At 41.6% G+C, this 26,820-nt stretch overlaps 1 protein-coding gene across 2 annotated transcripts in view; it reads left to right on the top strand.

Moving 5' to 3' along the window:
* The window catches only part of ADD2 (adducin 2), a 186,570-nt gene extending 160,098 nt beyond the window's left edge, over positions 1 to 26,472 (top strand). For both annotated transcript variants that reach the window (XM_043981669.1, XM_043981670.1), the window contains exons 14-15: positions 5,526 to 5,651; positions 18,094 to 26,472. In XM_043981669.1, the coding sequence (XP_043837604.1) occupies positions 5,526 to 5,651; positions 18,094 to 18,398 (431 nt within the window). In that variant the 3' untranslated portion in view covers positions 18,399 to 26,472. The remainder of the gene's footprint in view (positions 1 to 5,525; positions 5,652 to 18,093) is intronic.
* Positions 26,473 to 26,820: the final 348 nt, after the last annotated feature.

Genomic DNA, 26,820 nt, shown 5'->3' with positions numbered 1-26,820 from the left:
TCATCTGTAACAGGAGGACTTTGGATTAGATGATCTCTATGATCCTGTACAGCTCAAGTACAGGATCCTAACATCCCTCCCAGCTGATATTCTATGAGTGCTCTCCTTGCCCTTGCCTTAAAGCCTGAAGGAACTAGTTTTTATAACCACGACTTATGGTATATATCAGTAATGAGAGTCCTTTGAATGAAGTCCAAGAGGAAACCCTCTCATATTGGATTACACTCTACGAAGGTGAAGCCTTCCTCCTGTACTCTGTATTTCATGTTTCCTCATTATTAGAAAATTTGCAGATGACAAGAAGATGGGAAGTGGAAGAGACAGCTCATATTTTGGATGACGGAAATGAGCCTCAAGAAGATCTGAACAGGGGGGCAGCTAGATGGCGCAGTGGTTAAAGCGCTGGCCCTGGATTCAGGAGTACCTGAGTTCAAATCCGGCCTCAGACACTTGACACTTACTAGCTGTGTGACCCTAGGCAAGTCACTTAACCCCCACTGCCCCACCAAAAAAAAAAAAAAAAGATCTGAACAATGAACTAAATATAAGAAGGCATAATTTAATAGTACTAAATGTAAAATCCTGCACTGAGGATCAAAAATGAATTATATAAGGCAGAAGCTAGACAATAGTTCCCATGGTGGGGGAGGGGACCCTAGGGTTTTACAATATTTTAATCTCAATGAGTTAACAGTGTGATACAGCAGGCAAAATAATAATATGAGCTTAGACTGAACTAAGAGAAACAGCATCCATGATGAGAGGTGATGATTGAATTGAATTCTGCTGTAGACAGATCCCAACTCTGGTATCATTTTTACTCCTGAGCACTTTTTAGAAGGAATATTGGAAGAGGGAAATGACCAAAGTAGTGTGGGAGTGCAAAATCATGCTATGCAAATAGCAGTTTAAAAATAAAGATGTTTAGCCCAGAAAAGACAAGACTTCAGGGAAATATTCAAATCCTTGAAGGTCCACCTTGGTGAAGACTTACTTGCTTGGCTCCAGAAAACAAAACTAGAATCAATGAGTGGAGTTATAGGGAGGTAATTTTCAGTTCATTAAAAATAAGAATTTGTCAATAATTAGGCCCAATCATTAATTCAATCCAAATGGGGATTATTCTGCGTAATTAGGGATCAAATCCCAATTGAAAGAACTGTTCAAACAGAAAGGTAATAACCACTTGATAGGCAAGCTATGGTAAGACTTCATATTTTTGATTGAGGTTGAACCAAATAAATAACCTCTGATGGTTCTTTCCAACAGTGAGACTCCATTATTCTCATTCTAGCTCCCTACAGTCTCACTGCCCCCATTTTCTCTCTCTTCCCATTCATCTCGATTATTCCAGATTAACTTTCCTAAAACACACCTTTCCTAAAACCTAAAATGGTTCACTGTTGCCACTCATTTGAAGGCCAAACTCCTTAGCCTGACATCTAGGTCATGTAGAAGATAGGGTGTTAGACCTGGAGTCAGGAAGACCTGAGTTCAAATCTGTCCTCACACGGGACAAGTCACTTAACCTCCATCTTCCTGAGTTTCCCCATTGATAAAATGTAAATAATAATAGCACTTATCTATCAAGGTTTTTGCAAGGATAAAATGAGATAATATCTGTAAAGTACTTTACAAACCTTAAAGCACTATATAAATACTCTAAAAGTCTTTGTCAGTCTTATCTCATGTCCCACTACATCTCAACAAAGCTTTTCTTTCAAGCTATTGTCCATTCTGTCTCCCAAACTTGCATGTTTACACACTTTTTTGTGACCTTGCATATACTGTTCCCCCAATGTGTCCTGGAACTTTCTCTAGATCCCAGTTCAAATTTCACATCTGAAGGGCTGTCATCCATAAAATGCATGGAGTTCATTCTGCATGCCTGCAGACGGTAAAACTAAAGGGAACAAGTAAAAGAACCAGAGAGACAAGTATAAGGAAAGACTTCAAACCATTAAAGTTGTCTAAAAGTGGAATAGGTAGTAGTGAATTCTCTTTCACTGGAGGTCTCCAAGTGGAAAATGAATAACCACTTTCCATATAATCTATAGTTAGAAAGACCTTAGAGCTCATCTAATTCAAGCTCCTCATTTTGGGAAATACTGTGGGCAGGATTCCTGCTTAGCTAAAGGCTGAACAAGATGGTCTCTGGAGCCCTGTCCCACTTCTATGATCCTTGATTTTCTAAGTCTAGCTTCCTTCCTGAAGCCTTCTATAAACTACTCCAAGCCACACCACACTGTCTTCTTGCTGCCATTTATAGTTGATTCAGTTCTTCAGGTGTTTGATTAAGTACCTCCTTGGCTCCAGGCCTTGGGGCATGGTTGTGAGAGAGCACTGATCCATGGAGAGGGACAAGAAAGCTTTCTGTAGGGAGCTGGGGGATTCCAAACTGTGCAGGTGAAAGGGGTAAGCACCCCAGGCATGAGACACCAGAGGTGAGTGAGGGAATACTGTGTGTGGAGAGCTTACTATAACGGGTTCACTTGATGTGTCTTATGTTGTTCTCTAGTTGTTTCATGGGCCTGTCTTCTATCATGATCCTCCCTAGATGTGAAACATGCTCTGCTTCTCCTTGCTTAGTGCTAGACATGTAGGAAATTCTTGGTGAAAATTGTGCTGACTTGACCCTCCTGAGGTTCTGGGCACTTGGCAGAGAGGACAGAAAATATATGGAGAGGTGGTAAGGGTGGAAAATGTAAATAGGAACTTTAAAGGGGTTTTTGTTTATTTTTAACAAATTTATGTGTAGCTGCAGCTGTCCGTCATTTATCATGATGGGGAGGGGAACTCAAGGGAAAGCAGAATGGACTTTTATACCATTATATATAGTTTATTTTTTATTTTATTATTTTTACATAGGAAAATAGCCATTTCTCCCCTCACCCTTCTCCAAGGGAGACTTTAATTCCTGGTTTGAGAGGAATCCCCTCCAATTATATCTGCCTACTCTTTTAAATATTATTAGCCTAAGAAATATAGGTTTGTGGTTCAAGCTAAACTTCTGATCAATGTACAATAAAGGGAACAGGGAGCCCCAACCTTTATATCCAAAGCTTGACTTCCCACCAAATACTGGTTTCACAGTGAACATACATAGCACATAGCAAAGAAATCCATTTATCCAAGTTGATAGCAAAACAGAAATGGGGGTGGGGAGGTAAGTATGCATAGGACAATATATGCAAACAATACAGTGAAGGAGCTCTCTCATTTAGAGTGAGGTAACTCAGCTTAAATAATCAAGAGAAAGTTTCAGATCTCACTCAGGGGAAATTTCCCAAAGTCTTTAGGATAGCAAGTTGGGGATAGCAACAGGACAGAGACTATCAGCTCCTCTCATGTGGGCTTTTTCCAAGTCTTTTTCTTCAGCAATCTGAAGTGAATTTGGCATAATCTTTTCTCTTGAGGCTGAAAGACATGAGCCTAAATTGATTCAAGGGACCAAAGAGATTTCAGAAATGAAGAAAACAACCAGTTCTCTTTGCTTCCGCTCTTGCCAATGCCACCTCTGTTCTTCACACAAGATGGGACATTGATCAACAATGCAGGGAAGGTCCCATAGCAATGGGTTTGGGGACTTGGATTATATATGAGTTCTGGATCTACCCTGTTTATTACAGGAAGTTAATGACATTTGGATTTATTTGGGTCTAAACAGATTAGACTTGCTCTATTTGGCCATACAAGGAATAAGTGCAAATAGTAGAGAGACAAATAGTGTCTTGACCTGTGGAAATTTATTTTGATTTGGGGACCCTACCTTTGGGCTGAGATTGGAAAGCCTTAGGCCCTCAGGGTCTCTTCTGTGTGGGAGGGGCTGGTGCCCCTCCTCCTCAGCTTCAGCTGAGCCAAAAAGCCCCATGGGCTGTACAAGACACCAGGTCAGACAGCTGCGGGGGGGGGGGGAAGCCCCCAGCTCCCTCTGACCTGAGCAGAGGTATCTCAGAGATGCTGGGCTCTGGCATAGCCTGGGCTGAGGCACAGGAAGCTTGAGCACACACACCACCCCCCCCAGCTGCAGCCCTGGCTAGCGGATTAGCTTGGTCTGTGGGGGCGCAGGGAGCCCCGAGATTTGAGTGGAGAGAAGAAAAGGTGTATATAGACCTGGGGGTTAGACTCGGGGGGGCGGGGGTTCGGACAAGGACGGGCGAGAGAGGCTGAGAAGAGGTTTGGACAGACCCAAGGAAGAGCTTTCTCATAATTAGGGCTACCTGATAGTAGAAGAGACTGGTCTTGAAGAAAGGAAGTGGGTTCCCTTTCATTGGAGGTCTTCAAACAAAGTTGGATGGTCACTTGTCAGTTATGTTGTAGGGGGGATTCTTTTAAGGGTATGTGTTGGAATAAAGGCCTGCGGAGGCGTCTTCCAACATTGAAATTCTATGATTCTATAACCCTTTGACATTCATATCATAAAGGGTAATTTTGTTTACCCATGAAGTAGGTCACTGTTAGAGACAGAAGACTGGGTTAGGTTATAGAATTTAGAGCTCACAAAGGACTTTGGAGGTCATCTTGTTCAACCAGTTATTTAAAAGAAAAGGAAAAGGCCCAGAAAAGGAAAATGACTTGCCCAAAGTCACACACATAGTAATATGTTGTATTAGAAAGAACAGTGGAAAGGATAGCTAGGTGGTGCAGTGGATAGAGCACTGACCCTGGAGTCAGGAGGACCTGAGTTCAAAACCGGCCTCAGACACTTAACACTTACTAGCTGTGTGACCCTGGGCAAGTCACTTAATCCCAATTGCCTCACTAAAAAAAAAAAAAAGAAAAGAAACAAAGAAAGAACAGTGGAGTTGGTATCCGGTTGACTGTGATACTCATTACCTGTGTGGTTTTGGGAAAATCACCTTACCTCTCTGGGCCTCAATTTCCTCCTCTATAAAATGAATTGGCATAGTCAACAAACTACCCCCAAGCTAAGAATGTGTTTTTACATTTTGAAATAAAATTTTATTGTACTTTAAAATGTAAAAAAAAAAAAACAAAAACATTTTTAGCTCATGTGCTATACAAAAACAAGTAAAGGGAGCTATGTAGTTTACTGAGCCCTGGAAAAGACAATCTCTAAGGGCCCTTCCAGCTCTCAGTCCTATGGTTCTAAGAAGCAGAATTCAGTTTTAAACCCAGAACCTTTGATTCCAGTTCCAGTGCTTGTTCCATTATACCATATTGCTTCTAGTCTGACCCACTACAGCAATCCTTATGTTCTTCTATTATTCAGCAGTTGTGCCCTGACTACAGTGGACATTGTACAAATGTTTACTCAATGAATGAACATCAGCAACAATAGATGTGACCAGTGCAACTCAGCTGGCTAGGTTATAGATGATGTAGGAGACTGAATCTAGCTAATTGCCTGTCTAGGGCTAACTGAAAAGCAAACTCCTAGTAGAACAAAGAGGTGGCTGGGTAGAAAGGAACTATTTTTCTTCACTTTCTGTGCATCTCTAGACTCTTGATCTTTTTTTTCCAGCCTCTGACCATTGTTCATAGGTGGTTGTCTCTGTTCACAGGTGAGAAAGAAACAGCAGCAGAAGAGCCTAGCTCTCCTTTGAAGTCTGCCCCTGCTTCTCCAGTGAAGAGTCCATCTAAAACAGAAACAAAGAGTCCTGCCCTTTCCCCATCTAAGTCTTCAGAGGGTGAGTTAAGCTCAAAGGGGGTGGGCTGAAAGGGAAGTACTTTCAATTGGCCAAAGAAAGTCCCTGCATGGAAGACAGTCCAGATGTATATATGAATGGATAAAGGACAAGTAAAATGATATTCTGCCTTCCTTTCCCCTTCCCCAGTGAACAAATACAGATTACCAAATGTACATTTGTATTATTTGCAAACCATCATGATAGACGAAGAAGGCATTTTGTAAAAAAGAAATGTTTCTTATTCTGAGTAATATATTACTACAGTTTGGAATGGATCCCTACAGGTAAGAACGTCTAACCGCCTGCTGTCCACACAGGACTAAAGCATTTCAAATAAACAGCATGATATAGTGGAAAGAGCTGGTCTGGAGTCAGAAGACCCATGCCCCAGTCCTAGCTCCAACACATATGACTTGTGGGACTATGGGCCTCTTAACCTCTGTCCGAACTCACTTTCCTTTGTGTAAAAATGAAGATAATAATATTTCTACTACCCATCTCAAAAGGCTTTTGCGAAGAAAACAGTAAGCCTTAAAGTACAACATAATTGTGATATTGTTACCAACCTGATCTCTAGGAAGAAACTACAAACTACATAGAGAATCAGTTTAAATGTCTTAACAAGGATGAGCTTCTTCCCGAAAACTAAATTCAATCCCTCTTCCATTTTAATTCCTTCCAGAATAATAAACAAATGAATGTTTAACCAATTATAGCAACTCAATTTCATATATTAACTAAATCAACATAAGGTCATTTTCATACATGCGAGAGAATATCATGGAAGAAGTCAACATGGAAATAAAATTCAGGGCACTTAGACTCTGGCCCTAGTTCTGGCATTTAATTAGCTGGATGACCTTAGGTAAATCACTTTACCTCTTTGTGCCTTAGTTGTTTCATCTGTCAAATGGGGACAATAATACCTGCCTTATTTATCATAGAAAGTCATTATGAGTGTTGTCATAGTAGATTTTAAAGAGCTATGAAAAACATATGTGTATATTATATATGTGTGTGTATCTACACATACATATATGCTCACATTCATATGTATATAACCTACATATATTGTGTTTATATATATATATATATATATATATATATATATATATATATATATATATATATATATATATATATATATATATATGGCATACCAAAAGTCTTAGTGCAGCCTGCTGCACTAAGACTTTGGGGATATGGATTTATTAATATAATAAGTAGTATAATAGTATTATATTCTTGTCAATTGCATAACATCATGATACATACATTTAGGTGGCACAGAAGGATAGAGTGTTGGGCCTGGAATCAGGAAGACCTAAGTTCAAATTTGGCCTAACATACTTCCTAGCCATGGGATCCCAGGCAAGCCACTTAACCTTTGCCTACCTCAGTTTCCTCATTTGTAAAATGGAGATAAACAATTGCACCTCCCTCCCAGAGTCACCGTGAGGATCAAATAAGATCAAATTTTTAAAACACTTTGTTAACCCTAGAGTACTACATAAATACTAGCTGTCATTGTAAAAATTACTGTACACAATCATTGATTTTATACAATGTGGTGCAGTGGAGATATGCCAGACTTGCAGTCACACTCAGGACCTGTATGGTCAGGATGAGCTTGCATAAACTTCTTTGAGCATCTAAGACAATGGATTCTGGGGAGGGAGTTTCTACAACAATCAAATCATGAGGTCAAAGGGCAGAAAGGGACCTCGAAAGAAGTCTAATCCAATCTCCTCATTTTACAGATGAGGAAATGAATGCCTAAGAAGGTCAAATCGCTTCTCCCCAAATGACAGACTTAAACATCAAGGGAAGGATTTGAACCCAGGCCTTTAGACTCCAGAGCCAGTACTCTTTCCATTACAAAGGTCTTTGAAAAATAATAGAATTATTTTTAAATACTATCTTATACTTCTTATATTTATATTATATGCAATAATATGTATACTGGTGTCTATTTCTATGCCAAGAACTCATCACTGGTGTGGTTTAATCATCTTTACTGTGCTCCTTTCAAAACATGAGCACTTCATATTCCCCCAGGGAAAGTATCTTCAGCAGTGCAAGAAGGTTGCTACCTCGCAAGAACAAGGCTCACAGAATCACATACTATTAAAGCTAAGAAAGGCCTCAGAAATGACCGTTTTACATATAAGGAAACTGAGGAACAGCATGGAAGAATCACTTCCTAGGATGTACATAGATAGCCAATAGCAGAGCTGGTTCTCTGACTCCAAGTCCTTTGCTCTTTTCACATTTTAATAACATTTTCTAATGGTCCGCCATGAACTGGGCATGTTTTAATTCATTTAATTCAATTCACTTTCTGCCCAGGACCCCCTAACTCCTTAAATCAGCAGCTTGCCTGGGTATGAGTAACTAAGAATGCCAGAAAAAAGCAGGCAGAGAGAGGCATCTTTCCGAGGCAGAGACAAGAAGCAGATGTTTAGTCATTGTTGCTGTTGTTCTCCTTGTGTCTCATTGTGGTGTTGTCCAATCTGTCTCCACAACCTCTTCCTTTCTCTTCCCATCTGTGCTTTCATCAAAGGAGTTACCTCTGATTCTGAATACTTGTCTATGTAGTAAGTATAGAGAGGCCATTTACTAACTGCACCTACCCTTGTGCTGGGGAGGGAGGACTTTGGCGACTAACAGGAACCCCAGCTTACTGAAATTAGTGAAAGCAAAAGGACTCCCCTCCCCATCACCCTAACTCCCTCCACATGTCTGTATGAAGGAGAACCACCCTGGATGGGAGATCAGTTATCAAATTAAGCTCTACCATGTGAATCTGGCCTCCATCAGGGATACCTAAATGCTGGGCTCCCCTTCCCAGGGTGGGGGTCCCAGTGGCAGGGGTGGCAGCTGCTATATTCTCCCTGCTTTGAAACAGCCAAAACTTTGGAGAATGTTGCCCTCTGGCTACCCTATAACCCATACCCTGAATCCCTGGGCCAATTCTAAGAAGCCTAACACTTACCCTAAGATGCTGAGTCGAAGCCAAGGAATCCTTGGAGCTGTTACAGGTACTACATCAAGGTTTGGTGCTGACCTGGCCTGGCCTGGCCTGGTTCTCAATTAAACTTGAGAAAGTACTTGTAAACCATTCTGAGGAGAACAAAGGGTGAGGGGAAGGTGTTCAGAAAGGAAGTGGAGATGTCCATTTAGTGTGTGCCCTTTGGATCAGGACACTCAGCAGGGGTAGGAGAAGAAGGGATGGCATTAGTCCTCATAGATATACACTGGTCTTTGGAGTACTAACTCCTTGTAGCCACTGGCCTAGAGCTGGTTTCCTAAGCCTTCTACTTTGCAAACCTCCTCAGGAGGAAGCTTATGCAGCAGGGCCTGCAATCATATTGTGCCTACTGCATCTTCATCAAAGCACTGCAAAGGACAAAGAGAGATGGAAAGCACAGGATTCTGTGCTCATCTGTGGCAAAGCGATTCCCTATCATGGAAGCGGTGTCTGTGGTAACTGGTGTGTGGACAGAGGGCCTGAAGTCATCAGAAATGGGACCGTGTCCTGCCAGTCTTCTTAATAGCTCCCAAGGGGGCAGGATTGATGATTGAATAAAAAAAAAAGAAAAAAGTTTAAGTGCTTATTATGGGCAGCCCTAAAGGCAGCATGCAAGGCATGCTGGATAGACAAGTGGCCTCAGAGCCAGGAAGGCCTGAGTTCAAGTCTCATCTTTGACAGATACTGACTGTGTGACACTAGGCAATTCACTTAATCTCTCAGTGACCTAGGTACCCTCCATGACAATACATTGCACATAAGGTGCCCATCTGCATTGGTAGAGGGTGTTGCCTTCCCTGGGAGTTCTATTTAATCAATGAAATCACAGGTTCAGTCCCTATCCCTCACAATATGCCAAGCATTGTGATAAGTGCTGTGGGGATATGAACAGAAAAGTGAGACAGTCCCTACCCCCAAGGAATTTACATTCCAACAAGGGGAGACCACATATATATAATAAAAGGGTACAGCTACAGGGCATATTGCAGGTCCTGGTGGTCAGAGGGGGGAGAAAGGAAAGATGGCAATCTCTTTAAGCCTTGATGCAGCCAAAGTTCATTGCCAGGTTAGGCTTCTGCTGATATTGGATCTCCCCTTCTGGCCCCCTCTCCATCAGATCAGGTTCAGTGCTCTCAGGGATTTCTAAATGTTTTAGGCTTTGTCCTGGTGTGAGCCCTTGTTCTTTGTTTGTCTTCCTCATGTCTTATGTCTATCCCCTTTCTTCCCTATCATCTCCTCCAAGGATTCTCCTGCCTTGAGTTTTCTCCATGTCTGTATACTCCTCTCCTCCAACTAACTTGAGCACTGGCAGGGAGGAGAACATGCACTGCCTTTCTGCTGTCCTCCCCCAACTCCTGGAACCAGGGGTAAGAGAAGACCATTCCCCAGGGGCTAGGCTGGCTCAGTGCACAATTATAGAAAATACACACTGACAAATGAAAATAAATATAAAAAGGAAAGAAGATCTATTGAGCCCAAAGTTCAAACTACAAAAACATTGAATAAAAAGTTATCCAGTCCCTAACTAGTGTTTGCTCTAACAACAGTGGAGCCTAACCTGGCAATGAACCTTAGCTGCATCAAGCCCTAAAGATATTGCCACTTGCCCTGTCACCGCACCCTCTGACCACCAGGACTTACCATATGTTCTGTCACTGGACCTTCTTAACTTTGGTTTACTGGGATGCTGTGCCTGGAGTAAACACAATGGAGGGGCCTGGAATTCAGTGCTTCTGAAGACATAGACATGCAGGCTATCTGTTATCCCAAAGGGATGTTTCTAGTCGCCCGTGGGCTGGATCTCATTTCCTATAAAGAACACAGTGAAAAGCAGTGGGAGAAGTTCTACTTAGCCCCTGCTTCTCCTTTCCTAGCCTGTGATCTGAGCCTCCTACAATCTCTCCTGTCTATACTATACTGCTGCTTTTGTCTAGGCCAACAGAGTTATCACACTGTGGTTTATCAGGACTTCTGTGCATTTTCCTATAGCCTCTTTTAGAAGCATGATGCCCAGAGGGAAGAAGGAAAGTAGTGGACACCAGTCTACCAGCAATTGAAGTTTTGAAACGTGAATCCTAGGCATACTTAGGCAAACTCAAGGCTAAGAGAAGCTGGTTCTTAGATCAACTAATATATGGAGTCCTGTGATGAATTGTTAGGAAGGAAATGGTACCTGATATGTGGACTTTGAAAGCTAGGGAAGGAAGTCTAACTACTTCACTTCTGAGTTTTCCAACTCTCTCCATTCTTTACTCTCATTGCTGATATAGAAGTAGTGATTACCAGTTAGAAAAAAAAAAGGGAGTCCTCTGTTCATTCCTTCTCCATTGCCCTTCCAGTCTCCACTGTGGAGAATGGCAGACTTAGAATAAGCTCTCCCTATGCTTCATCCTCATCTTCATCATTAGTTCTCATCAAGCAAATATTTATTGAACTCCTATACATTTTATGGCACCATACTGGCTGATAGGGATGCAGGGAAGTCTAAAATGAAATCCCTTCCTTCCAAGGTGTTCGTTCATTCTCTCTCTCTCTCTCTCCCCCACACACACACTTTTTCCTTCTATATATGCACACAATGTATTATATGTTACATTGTATAATACATGTATATACATAATCTATATTGTGTATATGTGTGCATCTGTAACATTTATGTGTGCATGTATATAAAATACAATGTAGGACATACTCGGTACCAAATGGATTATAGACAGGAAAAAGCTACAGATAACAGAAGAACCTAAATGTATTTTAGAGATTAGTCCAACACTATCCTTTTACAGATGAAGAAAGAGAAAAAGTCACATAAGTAGTCAGTAGATAAGTAAGTTAGGATTCAACTCTGTACCTTCTGACTCCAAATGCCATGCCAAATGCTGGCATGATCACTGCAGAGTAGGGAGATCAGCTAAGACCTCAAGGAAGAGAAAAGACTTGAGCTAGGTCTTGAAGAAAAGGTATAATTTAGACAAATGGAGATGATACGAGAAGCATGGAGGATATCATTTCCCCAGTTGGAACAAACAATTTATGCCAGCCCCTTGGGCATAGGGCAAGATTTATGGAGAAGATGGGCCAGCTAGGAATACAGAAGTGGAGTATTTAGACACTAAAATTATTCAAGGTCACAGTGAACAAAGAGAAAGGTTGGGAACTAAGACTCAGCAAGCCTGTTTTGTGATTAATTAGGATGAAGGGAAGTGTTTCTATTTCTCCAGCTTCTAGAAATCTCCATTCACTCATCCATTCTTGTACAGAATACTGTCATAAGTTCTAGAGAAAATTTTTTAAAACTTAGAAAATACGAGATTCTTCACTTTAGGCCTATATACTATTCTATATGTTAATAGTCTAATAGGGGAAAGTAAGACAAATACATTACTTTTATTTATATTGCTCTTTTAACTTTTCAAAAGCATGTCTAGAGAAGAACAGAGATTTAGAGTTGGAAGGGACCTCAGAATTTATCTACTCTAACCCCCTCACCTCAATAGAGAAACCTAAGTTCAAAGGTATTAAGTGACTTGCCCAAGGTCACTCATGGGGATGCCATAAAAAGGATTCCAACATTGTGTTCGGCAACTGGACTAGTTTCTTTTCAATTAAGTTCAACAACATCATGCAAAGGGACCTTGAAGGTCTCTTCCAGATCTAAAATGCTCTAATTGTAAGTCAGTGGTCAAGCAAGACTAGGACCCAAGCTTCTGATACCTAGTCCAGTGACCTACCCACCATGCCTCACTCATACCTTGTAGTAGCCACAAGCATTAGAGTGGCTCGGAGTCAACCTCCCCATCCCAAAAGATGAGGGGATATATTGAAATTGGGGGAAGAACTAAAGCTTCTCCCAAGTATGACAAAGTTACATTCACAAAACCCATTAGTTGATGGATAGGAAGTCCATTCATGACAGCCACACGTGCATTCCTCAATCTCTTCTGCTGAAGGTCAGAGGCCAGCCAATCTAATTATTTTCTGTTGGGGTCAATTGCTGAGGCTAAAGGAGGTTCCATATAAAAATCACACAGGTCAGTCAGTGCTAAAAACAATAGACCATTTTATTTGGAGTATTTAAGGGGAGCCCATGTGGTTTAACTGAAGACACCAAAAGGAACAGAGGGGAAATCCGGGGATGGTAATGGATAGAAACTAGGGTAGCATTTACTCCCCAAAATCTGGAGAGTAGCCAACACCTTCAAACAAGAACAGCAGCTATCTAGTTCCCCTCCCTTGAATTGGCACCTCCAAACCAGAAAAGGGAAGAATAGGGGAAAGATAGAACCAGGAATGTCTTTGGGAAGCTTCACATACAGTGATCTTCAAACCATAACAAAGTATTCCCGTTCTTAAACTCAACATGTCCAAAACTGAACTAATTATCTTTTGCCCCAAGCCCTTCCCATTTCAAAAATTTCCTATTCCTGTTGAGGGCACTACCATCTTAACAGTCACTGAGGCTCACAACCTAGGTGTCATCCTTGTCTTCTCACTCCCTCTCACCCCCTCTCACCCCCATATCTAATCTGTTCCCAAGACCTGTTGATTTTACCTTTGTAACATTTTTCATATTTACCCCCATCTCTCCTCTAACACTGCCACCACTCTGGTGCAGGTCCATATCATCTTATACCTAAATGCAAGTCTCCCTGCCTCAAGTCTCTCCCCACTCAACTACTAAACTAATCTTCCTAAAGTGCAGATCTAACCATGTCATTCCTCTACTCTGTAAACTCCAGTGGCTCCCTATCACCTCTAAGAAACAAATGTAAAATCCTATTTGACATTCAAAGCTGCCCTTCACAACTTGTTCCTCTCCCATATTTCTAGTCTTCTTATACCTTATTCCTCCTGCCCCACATGTACTCAATGATACAATGACACTGAGCTTCTTGCCATTCCTCAAATAAAACTCTCCATCTCTGGACTCTGGGCATTCTCACTGACTGTCCCCATGAAATGCTCTTCCTTCTCACTTCCCTGAATTCCTTCCAGTCCCAGCTAGAGACCCACATTCTACAAGAAAGTCTTTCCTGATCCCTCTTAACTCTGTTGAATATCTCCAATCTATCCTGTAGAGTATAGATCCATTTTTTACATAGCTATTTTCATGTTATTTCCATCTTTAGATCTTGACATCCTTGAAGGAAGGAATTTATCTTTTGCCCTACTTTGCATCTCCACAGTTAGCTCAGCGCCTGGCATATAGTAGGTGCTTAATAAGTGTTTATTGACTAACAATGATCTTTCAAGAGGCTGTTCCCAGTTCTTGGTGCACATGATACCACTCATGGACTGGAATTCCTGAATCTGTCTCACTCCATCCTTCAGGGCAGCTCAGGCATCTTGGAGGGTCAGGACAGCTCTTAGTTTCACAGAGAGGGGTGGGGGCCTGCTCAGATAAGTCTGATCAATTTACAAGGTCAAAGGTGGGGAGACTCCAATCAGCTAGGAAACTGAATTTTTCTTCCTTTAGATGGTTCCAAGTATAATTTTTCAGGTAGAGTAAGTGCTTAATAAATGCTTGCTCATTTAATTGATTGATCAGATATGGGGGACTGGGACAGAAGGGAGGGTGTGTGACTTAGATATAGAAAGTTTGCTGAATAGGAAAACAGTAAGCTTGGTGGGGGGGGGGGGAGAAGCAGGCTTCTTTTCTAGACTATAACATTATGGTATACAGGGTATGGACCTGTACTCATGTTTTCATTCTTTAAGTCATTTTCAGGATGCTTTACAACTTGTCCCACAACTTGTCCTTTCATTTCTGTGGGACTAAATATTCATCCTAATTGAGGCTATTAAGAATCAAGGATAATTGTTTTACCGATTTCACAGTGGTAAGAAAGGGGTCCAGAGGTTAGCCATCAGAGGATCAGTGGGCAAAACTTACAGGAAGGAAGACCAAGGTTGCATCTGGGGGAGTGGAAATAGAAAGTTCCAAAGAAGGGGATGTTAGGGGAAAGATGATGAGTTTTATTTTGGACATGTTAAGTTTGAGCTGCCTATGAAACAACTAGTTTGAAATGTCACATGGGCAGTTAGTGATGAGGGACTGGGGCTTAAGAAGAGAAACTAGAAAGGGATAAATAGATCTGGAAATCATCTAAATAGAGACAGCACCAAGTGATGAAATATAGAAAAGAGGGCCCAAGATGGAGCCTTGGGAGAGACCTGACATAAAGATCCAGCAAAAGAAGCTAGGATAGAGAACCAAGAGAGCCCTGAATCATGAAAACCCAAAAGTGAGATAGTATCTAGGAAGAGAAATTGGCCACAATGACAAATGCTACAGCAAAGTCAAGAATAATGAGAGAGGAGGCCATTATATTTGGCAATTATAATATCCCTGGCAGCTTTAGAGAGAGCAGTTTACTTGAATGATGAGGTAGGAAACCAGACTGTAGAACAGGGATTCTTTTTGTTTTTGTTTTTAAATTACTAAGTATTTTATTTTTTTTCCGTTACATGTAAAGATAGTTCTCAACCTTTGTTTATACAAGCTTTACAATTTCAGATTTTTCTCCCTCCTTCCCCTCCCTCCCCCCCTCCCCTAGACAGCAGGTAATCTGATATAGGTCATATATATATATATATATATATATATATATATATATATATATATATATACACACACACATAATAACATTAATCCTATTTCTGCATTAGTCATGTTATAAGAGAAAAAAATCAAAGCAATGATGGATAACCTCTAAATACAAAAAAAAAAAAACAACAGCATCAAAAACAAAAGAAATAGTATGGTTCATTTAGCATCTATACTCCACAGTTCTTTTTTTTTTTTTCCTGGATTTGGAGATCCTCTTCCATCACGAGCTCCCTGGAACTCTTCTGTGCCATTGCATTGGTGAGAAGAATATAGTCCATCACAGTAGATCAACACTTAATGTTGATGTTATTCTGTACAATGTTCTTCTAGTTCTGCTCATCTCACTCATCATCAGCCCACGCAAGACCCTCCAGGTTTCTCTGAACTCCTCCTGCTCATCGTTTCTTATAGCACAATAGTATTCCATTGTATTCATATACCACAACTTGTCCAGCCACTCCCCAATTGATGGGCACCCCCTCAACTTCCAATTCCTTGCCACCACATAAAGAGCAGCTATAAATATTTTTGTACATGTGGGTCCCTTTCCCCCTTCCATGATCTCTTTGGGAAAAAGACCCAAAAGTGGTATTGCTGGGTCAAAGGGTATGCACAGCTTTATCGCCCTTTGGACATAATTCCGAATTGCTCTCCAGAATGGTTGGATCAGTTCACAGCTCCACCAACAATGGATTAGTTAGAACAGGGATTCTTAACCTGGGGCCCATGAATTTGTTGTTGTTTTTTAAATATTTTGATAATTATATTTAAATATGATTGGTTTCCTTTGTAATCCTAAGTATTTTATGTTATTCATTTAAAAATATTTTTCTGAGCATTCCATAGGCTTCACCAGACTGCCAAATGTGTCTGTGACACACAAAAAATTTAAGAACTCTTGTTGAGGGTTTAGAAGAGAGTAAATAGAAAGAGAGGATGTATAAGCAGTGACTGGATTCAGCTTTTTCAAGGCATTTAGTCATAAAAAAGGAGAAATATAAAACAATAAAGCTGTTGGCATGGTAGGATCTAGAAGTTTTTTTTTTTAATACTTGGACATGTTTTTAACAACAGGGAATGAGCAGTAGATAAGGAGAGATTGAAGATCAGAGAAAAGCCGGGATGAGAGAGGGGACAGTCTACTGTTGAAGAGGGGGGGGGGGTTCAAGGGCACGTGTGAAAGTACTCTTCCAGGGGGCAGCTAGATGGCTCAGTGGATAAAGCACGGGCTCTGGATTCAGGAGGATCTGAGTTCAAATCTGACCTCAGACACTTGAAACTTACTAGCTGTGTGACCCTGGGCAAGTCACTTAACTCTCATTGCCATGCCAGAGAGAGAGAGAGAGAGAGAACTCTTCTAAAGCAGAAGAGTAACTTCATCATGGGAGGAATGAAGGAGGTGGGGGTGGGGGTGGGAGAAGACCTCTTTGAGTCTTATTTCCTTCATTGGTCAAATGAGGGCATTCACTAGATGAGATGACCTCTGAGGTCCCTTTTGACTCTAATACCTTGAGCAGATGCCCACCTTGCCTGCCTCTAATCCCTGCTATTTCACTCTGCATTCTCCTTGCCTCCTGGACTCGGCATTAGTGAAATTGAACACCTCTGTCCTCCAGACATGTCATGTTTCCTCCCCACACTATGCATTTGCTCACCTTGTTTCTGATGACTGGCATACCCTCCTTTCCCTCTCAACCTGATGACAATCCTAGGGGATCGATCCCAACCAATAAAACTCAAATGGCATGTCCTTCAGGAAGCTTTTCTTAAATCTTTTCCCTAAGGAATACATCCCTCTGCCTTCTCCTGTCTGATATATTTATCATGGTTTATTGTCTGTCACAGTTATCTATTTGTGGTCTATACCCCAACTAGAATGCCCATTCTATGAGGGAAGAGATCATGTTTTACCTAGACTTTATACCCTTCCCTAGCACCTAGCACAGCGTCCTGAACACAGTGGGTGCTTCATCAATGTTCATGCATTGTTTTAAAGACAGCTTTACTCGTGTGCTCGAATATTTTTCACCAGAATAAGAACTGGGAAACCTCTGTCTACTCTCTAGCTGTTTTTCTGTTCCCCTAGAGGATTGTTTCAGCCCCTGGAGAGGCATATTTTAAAATTCGTAAACCAGAACCCTTGCCATTGAATTCTCCCTTCTGATCCTTTCACCTCTTCCCTGGGCTGCTTTTTTCCAAGTGTGCATGGCAGTGCCCTCCCTCTTATGTCCATTCCCCCTTTTCTTGGTGGGAAAGGCCCTGAACTAGGCACAGAAGGGCACAAATTGAGCTGGTCCTGCTTTGAATCAAAACTATCGTCTGCATGGTCCCCTGCCACCTAGAGATGTCAACCCCTTACTGGCTGTTCTAGGCTGGTATGTTGTAGACAAGAATTAAAAGTAATTTCTCTCTCGGGAACTCTCTCACCTGGATAGGCTACATGACAAGGGGCCTGTGGTATGGATGAGATGTAGCTCCTCTGATCCCAAGCACCCTGCAAGCCACTTTACCCTTTTTCCTGCTCCAGAAGAGTAATGGCCAGGTCTATCATCACTACCCCATCCCCTCTTTACCAAAATGTGAGAAACCATGGCCTGGAGTGTGCCCTTCCCTGTTTGAGACCAGGTAATCACCCTGGGCTGTGAGGCTGACCACGTGGCTGTAGGGTGCTTTGGAAATGAGGAGGGGGATGCCAACTTGCACTTATATCTAGTCACCCAACAGCTGTCCTGGTCACTGTGGTGGAGTGAATGGAGTGAAATCTCATGGGTTGTGTATTTTTTTATTTTTATTTTTTGAAGGTGCTAAGAAGACTGAAACAAGTAAAGCTGCTGATGAATCTGAAAAGACCATGCCAGAAGGGGTAGTGGTCAATGGAAAAGAGGAAGACCAGACAGTAGAAGAAATGCTCAGCAAAGGAATTAGTCAGATGACTACCAATGCTGACACAGATGTGGATACCTCCAAGGAAAAAACTGAGTCAGTCACCAGCGGCCCGATGTCCCCAGAAGGCTCACCCTCTAAGTCCCCATCCAAGAAGAAAAAGAAATTCCGAACCCCGTCCTTCCTGAAAAAAAGCAAAAAGAAGGAGAAAGTGGAATCCTGATTTTCCCACCCTCAGGTTCCCCCTTGCTTCTCCTTTCCTGTCCCTTCCCTCCCCCGTCTCTGTCTCTGAAACTACAGAGCCACAGAAGGAGAGAGTAAGATGTAGACGTGTACAGCTGGAAGAGACCTTAGAATCCATCTAGTACCATCCTTTCAGTTGACAGAGAAGACACTGAGGCTCATCAGGGGGAAGTGACTTGTCCAGGGTCACATACTAGTTAGTGGCAGAGCCAGGACTAGAACCCAGGTCTTTGGACTCCTAGTCCAGTGTTCTTTCCACTATGGCAATGCTGCCTAGCTGCAAGCTGCCTTTGTTAGAATGGTGCCCGCCAATACTGAGCCAAAGGCTGGAAACCAGGAATGACTCTCAACCTCTTACACTCTCAAGCTAAATGTGAGAGGGTGGGGGCTTTCCCAGCTCATAATCTACTCTTTCTCTCAGGAACCTAGTTTCCTGCTGATATAGCTGTAGCTAACAGAAATCATTTTGTCCTTCTTCATTTGGGGTTCCCATCCCCTCTGCTTGAGGACCTAAACACACTTTCTTGCACCCTAAGCAAATACTGATTTTCACTTTTGTGTTCATAAGGACTCATTGTTCAGTCTGTACCTCCCTGGCTACTAGACCTTGAGTTCTAAGGAAAACACCTCTTTTCATAACGCGTGAGAGAGAGAGAGAAAGAGAGAGAGAGAGAGAGAGAGAGAGAGAGAGAGAGAGAGAGAGAGAGAGAGAGAGAGAGAGAGAGAATGAATGAATGAATGCACACCCTGGCAAGAGTTGGCAGAAATGAGTGGAAGAGTAAAGGATTCTGAATTCAGGGAAGACAAGTGGGACTGGGAGCTAAGCATCTACTTGGTCAGCAACCAAAGAATATAATTTTGGTTTTATTAATATGAAAAGGTCAGAATGTCATATCCCCTTAAAACTCTGGATTTTGACCTCTAAGGTTGAGACCACATGAACAAAGTTAGAGGGTAGGGGAAGATTCCCCACCATTCTGTTTCTTAGCTAGAGGAGAGATGGGGGAAGCCTAGAACCTCTGCTTGATTTTGGATTTCACAAAATGAGAGAGGATGTAGTGCCCCTTCCTTGTCCCAAACTTAAGGTACATCTACTACCTTCCCTAAACAATGTTTGGTTGTCATGCTCCCCTTGGGGATTAAACCCTCCTTGTTAAAGATCATTTTCCTTAAAACAGGATCCTTTGTTTATGAGACCAGAATCAATGCCCTTCCATTTGGCAAGATACCTATGAACCCTCCTGGATTATCACTAGATCTGGAGCCAGCAGAGATGGAAGGGTCCAAAAGCCACCTGAAGCCAGGCAGCCTGGGAAAATGGTTGAATCCCCCCCCCACTTCTAAAAACACAGCCTGCATCATCAATCCATTCCAGGACCCAATAAAAGCTGCAAAGTTGTTTGTTTATTGTTAATACCAGCACTGCCTTTCAAAAAAACATTTTGTCATGGGGCATTTAATAAAGGAAGCTCTAGGAAACAGGTGTGCTATTTTCCCTGCTAGGCAGTGATATTGAAGAAATCTGCTTTTCTACTCTGACCCAGTTAGGATTAAAAAATAAATAAATAAATAAATTTATAAGAAGACTTTTTAGTACCAAGTGCTATTGTTAGTTTAGAATCACTATTGATCTTTACTCTCCCCTGTTTAATAAGAACAGAAAATTGGAGTGAGTATAAAAACTCCACTTGACCTCCCTGGTGAACTGTTAACTCACCCTGCTGTCAGTGAGAGTGGTGCTAATGATGATACCAACATGCACTTGTGTCCAAGTGAGCAACAAGGACTTCTTGGTTCCACTGCCAGGAGTGGTGAGGCTGAATGAGGAAAGGTGATCTTGTTTCTTTCTGTGGTCATATAAAAATCAAAGCCCTTCATGTCGTCATTCCCAGATGTTTCTTCAAGGCCAAGTCCTTTCAAATTCAGTAAGAGGTGAACTCCTCTAAGTTGACCAAGTGAGCAGAGGGAGTCCAAAAATATCTGTTGAGTAGATCATACTTTTGAAAACATCTTCATTGATAACCACCTTTAGAAAGATTTCACACTAACTTTAGAAATTAATATTTATTCTGATTAGCACAGGGAAAGAAAGCAATGTTTACCATATGGGGTAAAGAAACAAATTCATGCCCTTTGAGAGAGTGTGTGTGTGTGTGTGTGTGTGTGTGTCTGGAGTTCAGAGATAAGAAAAGATATTCCTGTCTTTGGAATCATAGAATCTTAGCACTGGAAGGACCTCAAAGGTCATTCAGTCTAAACTGAACCCTCACGGAAACACTGCCACCCCATTTCTAACAAGTGGTCATTAAGGTTTCCCTTGATGATCTGTGGCATTGGGGCACTTACAACATGCCCAAAGTCTCCCATTCTTCTTTTGAACAGCTCAAATTGTTTGGAAGTTCTTTTATCAAGCCAATATGTTTTCCTTCCAAGGACATTAGGCCCCTGTAATTCCCCTCTCGTTCCTAGTTCTGCAGCCTGAGGTCAAGCAAAAAAAATCTTTGTCCAAGTGACAGTTTAAAAAAATATTTGTAGATAGCAATCAGAAATGTCCTAGGCCTCCCCATCTTCAGACTAAACAGAGCCAATTCATTTTCTTTTTAAAATAGTAGCCTGGGCACATGTAAGCAAATATACTGGTTTCAATCCCCAAGGTCCATACAGTGTGACTGCCTTAGAGTGAAACTGCCTTATACTAAAGGCTGTTTTAGAACATCAGTTTAATGGATGGTATAGCATTCTGGTGGATAGTGTTTAACTTGGAGTCAAGAAGGACCTGGGCTTAAATCCCATCTCTGACAATTATGTGACCACAGGAAAATCATTTCAAATCTCTGAGCCCCACTTTCCTCATTTTAAAAATAGGTTTTATGATCCCCACAATACCTCACAGTATTGTGAGGTTCATATCAGTCAAATTTTAAATACTATGTAGATGTCAATTATCATTATCAAGCCCCTCCATGTGGTCTAAGAGAGCTGTCTAATGCTAAATTGTGCTCTATATCAGAGAGCAAAGTTTTCTTGTGGAATCCATAATGTTCTTTGAGGAAAATACTTAGAATAAAGGACTGTCCAAATTGGAAGGGACCTTAGAGCTCATCTAATACAACCAGCTCATTGTACAATTGAGGAAACTGAAGCCCAGAAACACTCTGACCTGCCCAATTTCACAGAGCTATTAAGTGACAGAACCCAAGTTGTCTACATCTAGTCCAGGTGTTCTTATCACTGCCCCAGTGCTCCTTAGTAGCCAGTTTTAGTGGATAGAGGAAGATGTCAGCAGAATTGAAGGTTAGTACAACTATTTCCTGTTCTATTCACTTAGAGCAGAAATCATTGAGGTATCTTTTCAAACACCTTAATTTGCCCAATGGAAAAGGTACACTCCAGTCCATGAAAACCAATATGCTTTTAGAGTGGCAGGCGGGGTGGTTGATTTTTTTTGGGGGGGGGGTTCCCTTTACTTCTAGATGAAATAAAGATGGGAGTAGCATTAACTCTGAAAAGAATTCATAGGAGGAAGATCCATGATTAGTTTTAAAATGTCATTAATTCACATATATGGCATTGGGAGAAGAGATGAAAAAATCATTTTGATTTTAAGCTGTCTCCCTTTCAGCTTGAAATCCATGATCCTTGACCTGTCCCTAAACTTTTGAAAGAAAGCCTCGTTGAGGGTGGCATTTAGTGATAGCTATGCCTAGGCAAGCTCTGGTGTTAGGTTTGCCTAGTTTCCTAGAAGACAGGCAGACACTGATTTTCCACTCCACTTCCAGCTCTTATCTCCTAACCTAATTTTAAGGCTTTCTGGAGGCTTTTGGTCTATCATAATTTTTTAAAAATTGTGGCTTTCTGCCTCTCAGTCAGGTAATCCATATACCCTTCCATCCCTCAAATTCAATTAAGCAACAAAAAATCGACTATAGGGATCATCCTCTGCTATAGGCATCAGATAGATGTATTTTACCAAGCCCCACCTTTATAAACAATTTGTTATACCATAGATTGCTTTATATTTGAGGTCAAAGCATGTACCCCATAAACACAGGGATCTAATAGGATTGTAAAGTTGGAGCTGAAAGGGACCTTAGAAGTCTTCTATCCAATTCCCTCGGATCAAAGATGAGGAATTTAAGACCTAGGGTAGAAAAAAGACCTGCCCAAGGTCACAGAGGAAGAGGCGGAACAAAGATTCAAACCCAGATCCTCTGACCCAAAGGTTCACCCATCTTTTCATCGCACAAAGCTGCTTCAAAGCATTAGAACACGCCATCAGGTTTGTCTGCTCAGAGGCAATGGGTGTGCGTGTGTGTATGTATGTGCATGTGTGTGAGGGGGAGAAAGAGAAACATTTTGTTTCTTTGAGAGCAATTATTTATTAACATAGGACATCTAGAGTGTGTTTTGATTTAGAATTACATAACTTAATTTGACTCTCACCACAACTTAATGAGTTAAGTAGGGCAGGATTATTACTATTCCTGAAATCGGGGTTCAGAGAAGTGCTTTGACTTGCCTGAGCTCTGACAGATGGCAAATAGCACTTGTAGTTTCAGAAAACCTGAAATTCCAGAGCAAGATTCTGCTAATTACAAACTTGCCCAGGGACATATGCACCGTACAGTTTGCATGTTTGGCTTGCCCTTTCCCAATATGCTTATTTTTTGCTATAGCTCCAAGCCAAATATAACCCATGACACTAAAATGTGACCATTTAAAGGCCTCTAACTGGCAGCACTGCAATCATATTCCATTATATTCATATGCCACCATTTGTTTAGCTACTCCCCCCAAACCTCTCATTTTATAGAGGAGGAAACTGAGTCCCAGAGAAGGGAAATGACTCACCCTAGGTCACACAATTAAGAGTAGAACTAGAAGTCTGTAAAGTAATATATCTAAATTCTCCACCACCACAATTTGAAAATTGATGGGGCAATTCTCTTCTCTCCTGTTTTGAGTATTTTGAAAGGAAACACTTGACTTAATAGAAAACTAATAAGCAAGGACTTGCTCTGTAATTACATGATATCTGCTCACCAGTTATTCATTTATAAGTTTACATCTGTGCACAGTAATGCTTGTGCTGTGCAATATGTGAAGCATAAATAATGATGTAATTATTCCCAAATAACCCAGCAATTATCTGAGCGATTATATATTGGATTGCAGTTATTTGTGCCAGGATAAAGAAATGGTTACAAAAGCAGAGTTGTGGCATAAATGAATTGCCTTCAGCTCTGTTGTCATCTCACAAGGAGGACACGTGTACCCAGCAATCAATGGGTAAATTTTTAGGCAACCCACCCTCCTCCTATTCAGTGTAGAAAGGAACTGTCAGTGTGTTCTTCTAAGTGATCTTGGAGATTTGGGATTCTCCTTTCAGGGTAGCCAACTCGAACAACAGTGAGGAAATGCATCTATTCATTGGGGTGGGGGGGGGAGGGAAAAGGATTTTTTTTAAAGTTTTCATTAAAAGCCACACGCCCTGAAAGCTTTGCTTCGAAGTTCTTACTTCTCATCAAGAAAGCTGAAGGGCAAGGGGGTGGAGAAGCACCTCATAATTCTTGTCATTCATAAAGAAGGCTAGTGTATATGTATTTCAGTGGGGCATCTGATTGGCTTATAACAAAGAGCAAGAAAGAACTGTATGCTTTGAAAATAGGGATAGTCTGTGAAGGTTATTTTGGAGACAGGAATAGCATTTACCTCAGTAGAAGAAGGACTAGACCTGAGCTTTCATTAATATAGGGAATTCACAGATGAGGAAACTCCCTTTACCAATGTTAAGTCAGCACCTTCTCCCCAACTTATATCCTTAGAGCACTTAAAGGTTAAGTCCATTGCCTCAATAACACAGCCAGTATGTGCCAGAAGGTGGACTTGAACCATGTCTTCCTGGTTCCCCTAATCATTACACCAGACTGCCTCTCATCACATAGTAGTCCCTCAATAAATACTTGTTTGGTTAAACTGAATGGAGCAGAAATGACTAAGCTTTTCCAGTATGGAGTTGCTGTTTTCAGGTATAGGATTTAACTCTTTCAAATCCATGTAATCAGAAATGTTCATGTTATGGGATCCCATCATTTCTATGAATTCTATAAACAGAAAATTTTACACACACACACACACACACACACACACACACACACACACACACACACACAGAGGAAAAGTTTAGAAATGCAAATTTTGGAACTTGGAACACTTTTACGATTCTGTTTGAATAACTGGCATTCCCAGGCTTGAAATGTATTTACCAAAAGGAAGGCGAAGTGAAAATATACAGACCTTGGGCAAGTCACGGAACTCCTTGGACCTCGGTTTCTCCAGCTATAAAATGAAAAGGTTGAACTAGATGGCCTCTGAGAACCCTTCCAGCTCTACAGCTATGATTCAGACTCAGTAATTTCAGGAAAATTTAAAAACAGAAAAAGGAAAAAGAAAACGAAACCTACCATAGCATAATGGAGGAAAACTAGCCAGACAATCCCTGGGACATGAAAGCAGGTTTAGGCCCTTCTGTTCCTGGCCTGGAGGATCCCCAAGTGGATTAATTATTACTATCAGGGGCTTTAGGGACCATGAATCTTACATTTTCCATTTGGTGCTGTCTTGACAAATATTAGAAATTGTGAGGATTGGCCATTAGAACTGCAGAGAACCTCGGAGATCACCTGAAGGTTCAAACACCTTCATTTTACAGATGAGGAAAATGCAAGGGAAGTGACTCGTCCCAGGTCACAGGAATAAGCAGTGGAATTGGGATTTCTACCAAGCTCCTTGAACTCCAGAAGCAGGGATCTTTCCACCCTATTACACTGCCACTTCAGTAACAATGATGGAATCAGGCTGAGCACTGAGATCATTAGAATGAGCATTTCAGCTAGGTAGGGGGAAGGAGGAGCACAAGCATTTCCTGATTGCTCCAGTATCTGCCAGTTCTTCTCCCTTCTGTCCACCAGCAGCAGCAAAGGCTCGTGGTCATTTGGCAATGCCCCTTAAATTTCCCTCCAGGTCTGAAAACAGGTGGAGCTGCTGGAAAGGGAAAGACAAGTTATACCTATATCAAAACCCCAAACTCTCAGCCTATCAGGGGGAGCTACCTTGCAGAGATAACTGTTAGATGGGGGTTCTCTGTTAAAGTGAAACTGATGGTTTGTAGCAACTGGACTAGGGCTCCAGAGGGCTACGGAGACGAGTGGCAACATCTTTACAACTTTGGAAGGCCTCTCAGCTGACGAAACAGATTCCCAGGGTCCTCCCAACTCCACATCTCATGCCCAACCCAGGTCTCCAATCCCACCTGAAGAATGACTTAGTTTTCTCCTTGTGGGTTGCTCTATCCCTGTCTCCTGTAATACACACCTGGTAACTGTTCAGACTTGGTGTTTTAGCCTCTCATCGGAAAGGAAAGGAAAAATGAAATGGACAGAAGCCAGGGATTGCCTGTGCAGTGGTTAAGTAAAGCAGAGTAAGTCTAAGGTACAATGTTCTGTATAGTTATTGGGCTGTTCCAGTGAAATGTCTGTGTCTGACAATCGTGGCTTCAAAGTGCTATTTAATGTCTCCACTTGTACATATATTCTCTAAGCTTGGCCTTTTGCTACTATTGTGAAGTTTAAAGTAGGGGTTCCATGTACATAGTACGACTTCAGCTACTGAGACGCTTGCACCCTGTATCTTGGCATTACTGCTGGCAAACCGTCCTGCCTTTCTTCGGCATGTCAACACTTTTGGAACAACGGTGACATGAAGATGAATGGTTGGTCTCTTGGGCTTTTACTTTGCAATTTTCTATATACATAATATGACTATATATTTATGGGTTGGTTTTGTACAGTTTGGGGGTTTGCATCTCCAAGCACCAATGCTGTCCTGCTATTTCCAAGAGAATGTTTTGGAATCACTGTCTGGGTCTTCTCACTTTGCTTGTGTTTGAGTGTCTCATCCAAGGGGATGTATCCCTGCCTATGGATTACTACTAATATGTGTGCTATTCTCTCATGAATGGATATTAACATATTAAACATAATGTTCTCAGCCTCCTCCTCTGTAGGTGTCTTCTTTCACTGGGCATTGCGGTAAAGCCAGTGAGGCCAGTGCTCAAAACAGAGCTCCCACCAAGTGCTACTTGTACTCATAAAGCTGTTTACCCCCTCCCAGAGAAAATACAACAGAATCTATCCAAGTGGACAAAGACAACAGGGGATATAAAAAGAACTGTAGACTGGGAGAGTCAGGGAGGCTTCCTGAAAAACTTGGCTGGATCTTTTAGATGGGTTCTGGACAGGTTAAAAAGAGAAATAGAGGTATCCATGCAAGGGAACAGCATGAACACAGAAATAGAGGCAGGAAAGAACAAGGCGAAGTAGAAGAGACATCATGGGAAGAAG

Source organism: Dromiciops gliroides, chromosome 2, assembly GCF_019393635.1.
Source record: "Dromiciops gliroides isolate mDroGli1 chromosome 2, mDroGli1.pri, whole genome shotgun sequence".
Lineage (NCBI taxonomy): Eukaryota > Metazoa > Chordata > Mammalia > Microbiotheria > Microbiotheriidae > Dromiciops > Dromiciops gliroides.
Note: the sequence above shows the minus strand (reverse complement) of the source record. Positions and strands in the feature narration are given on the sequence as shown.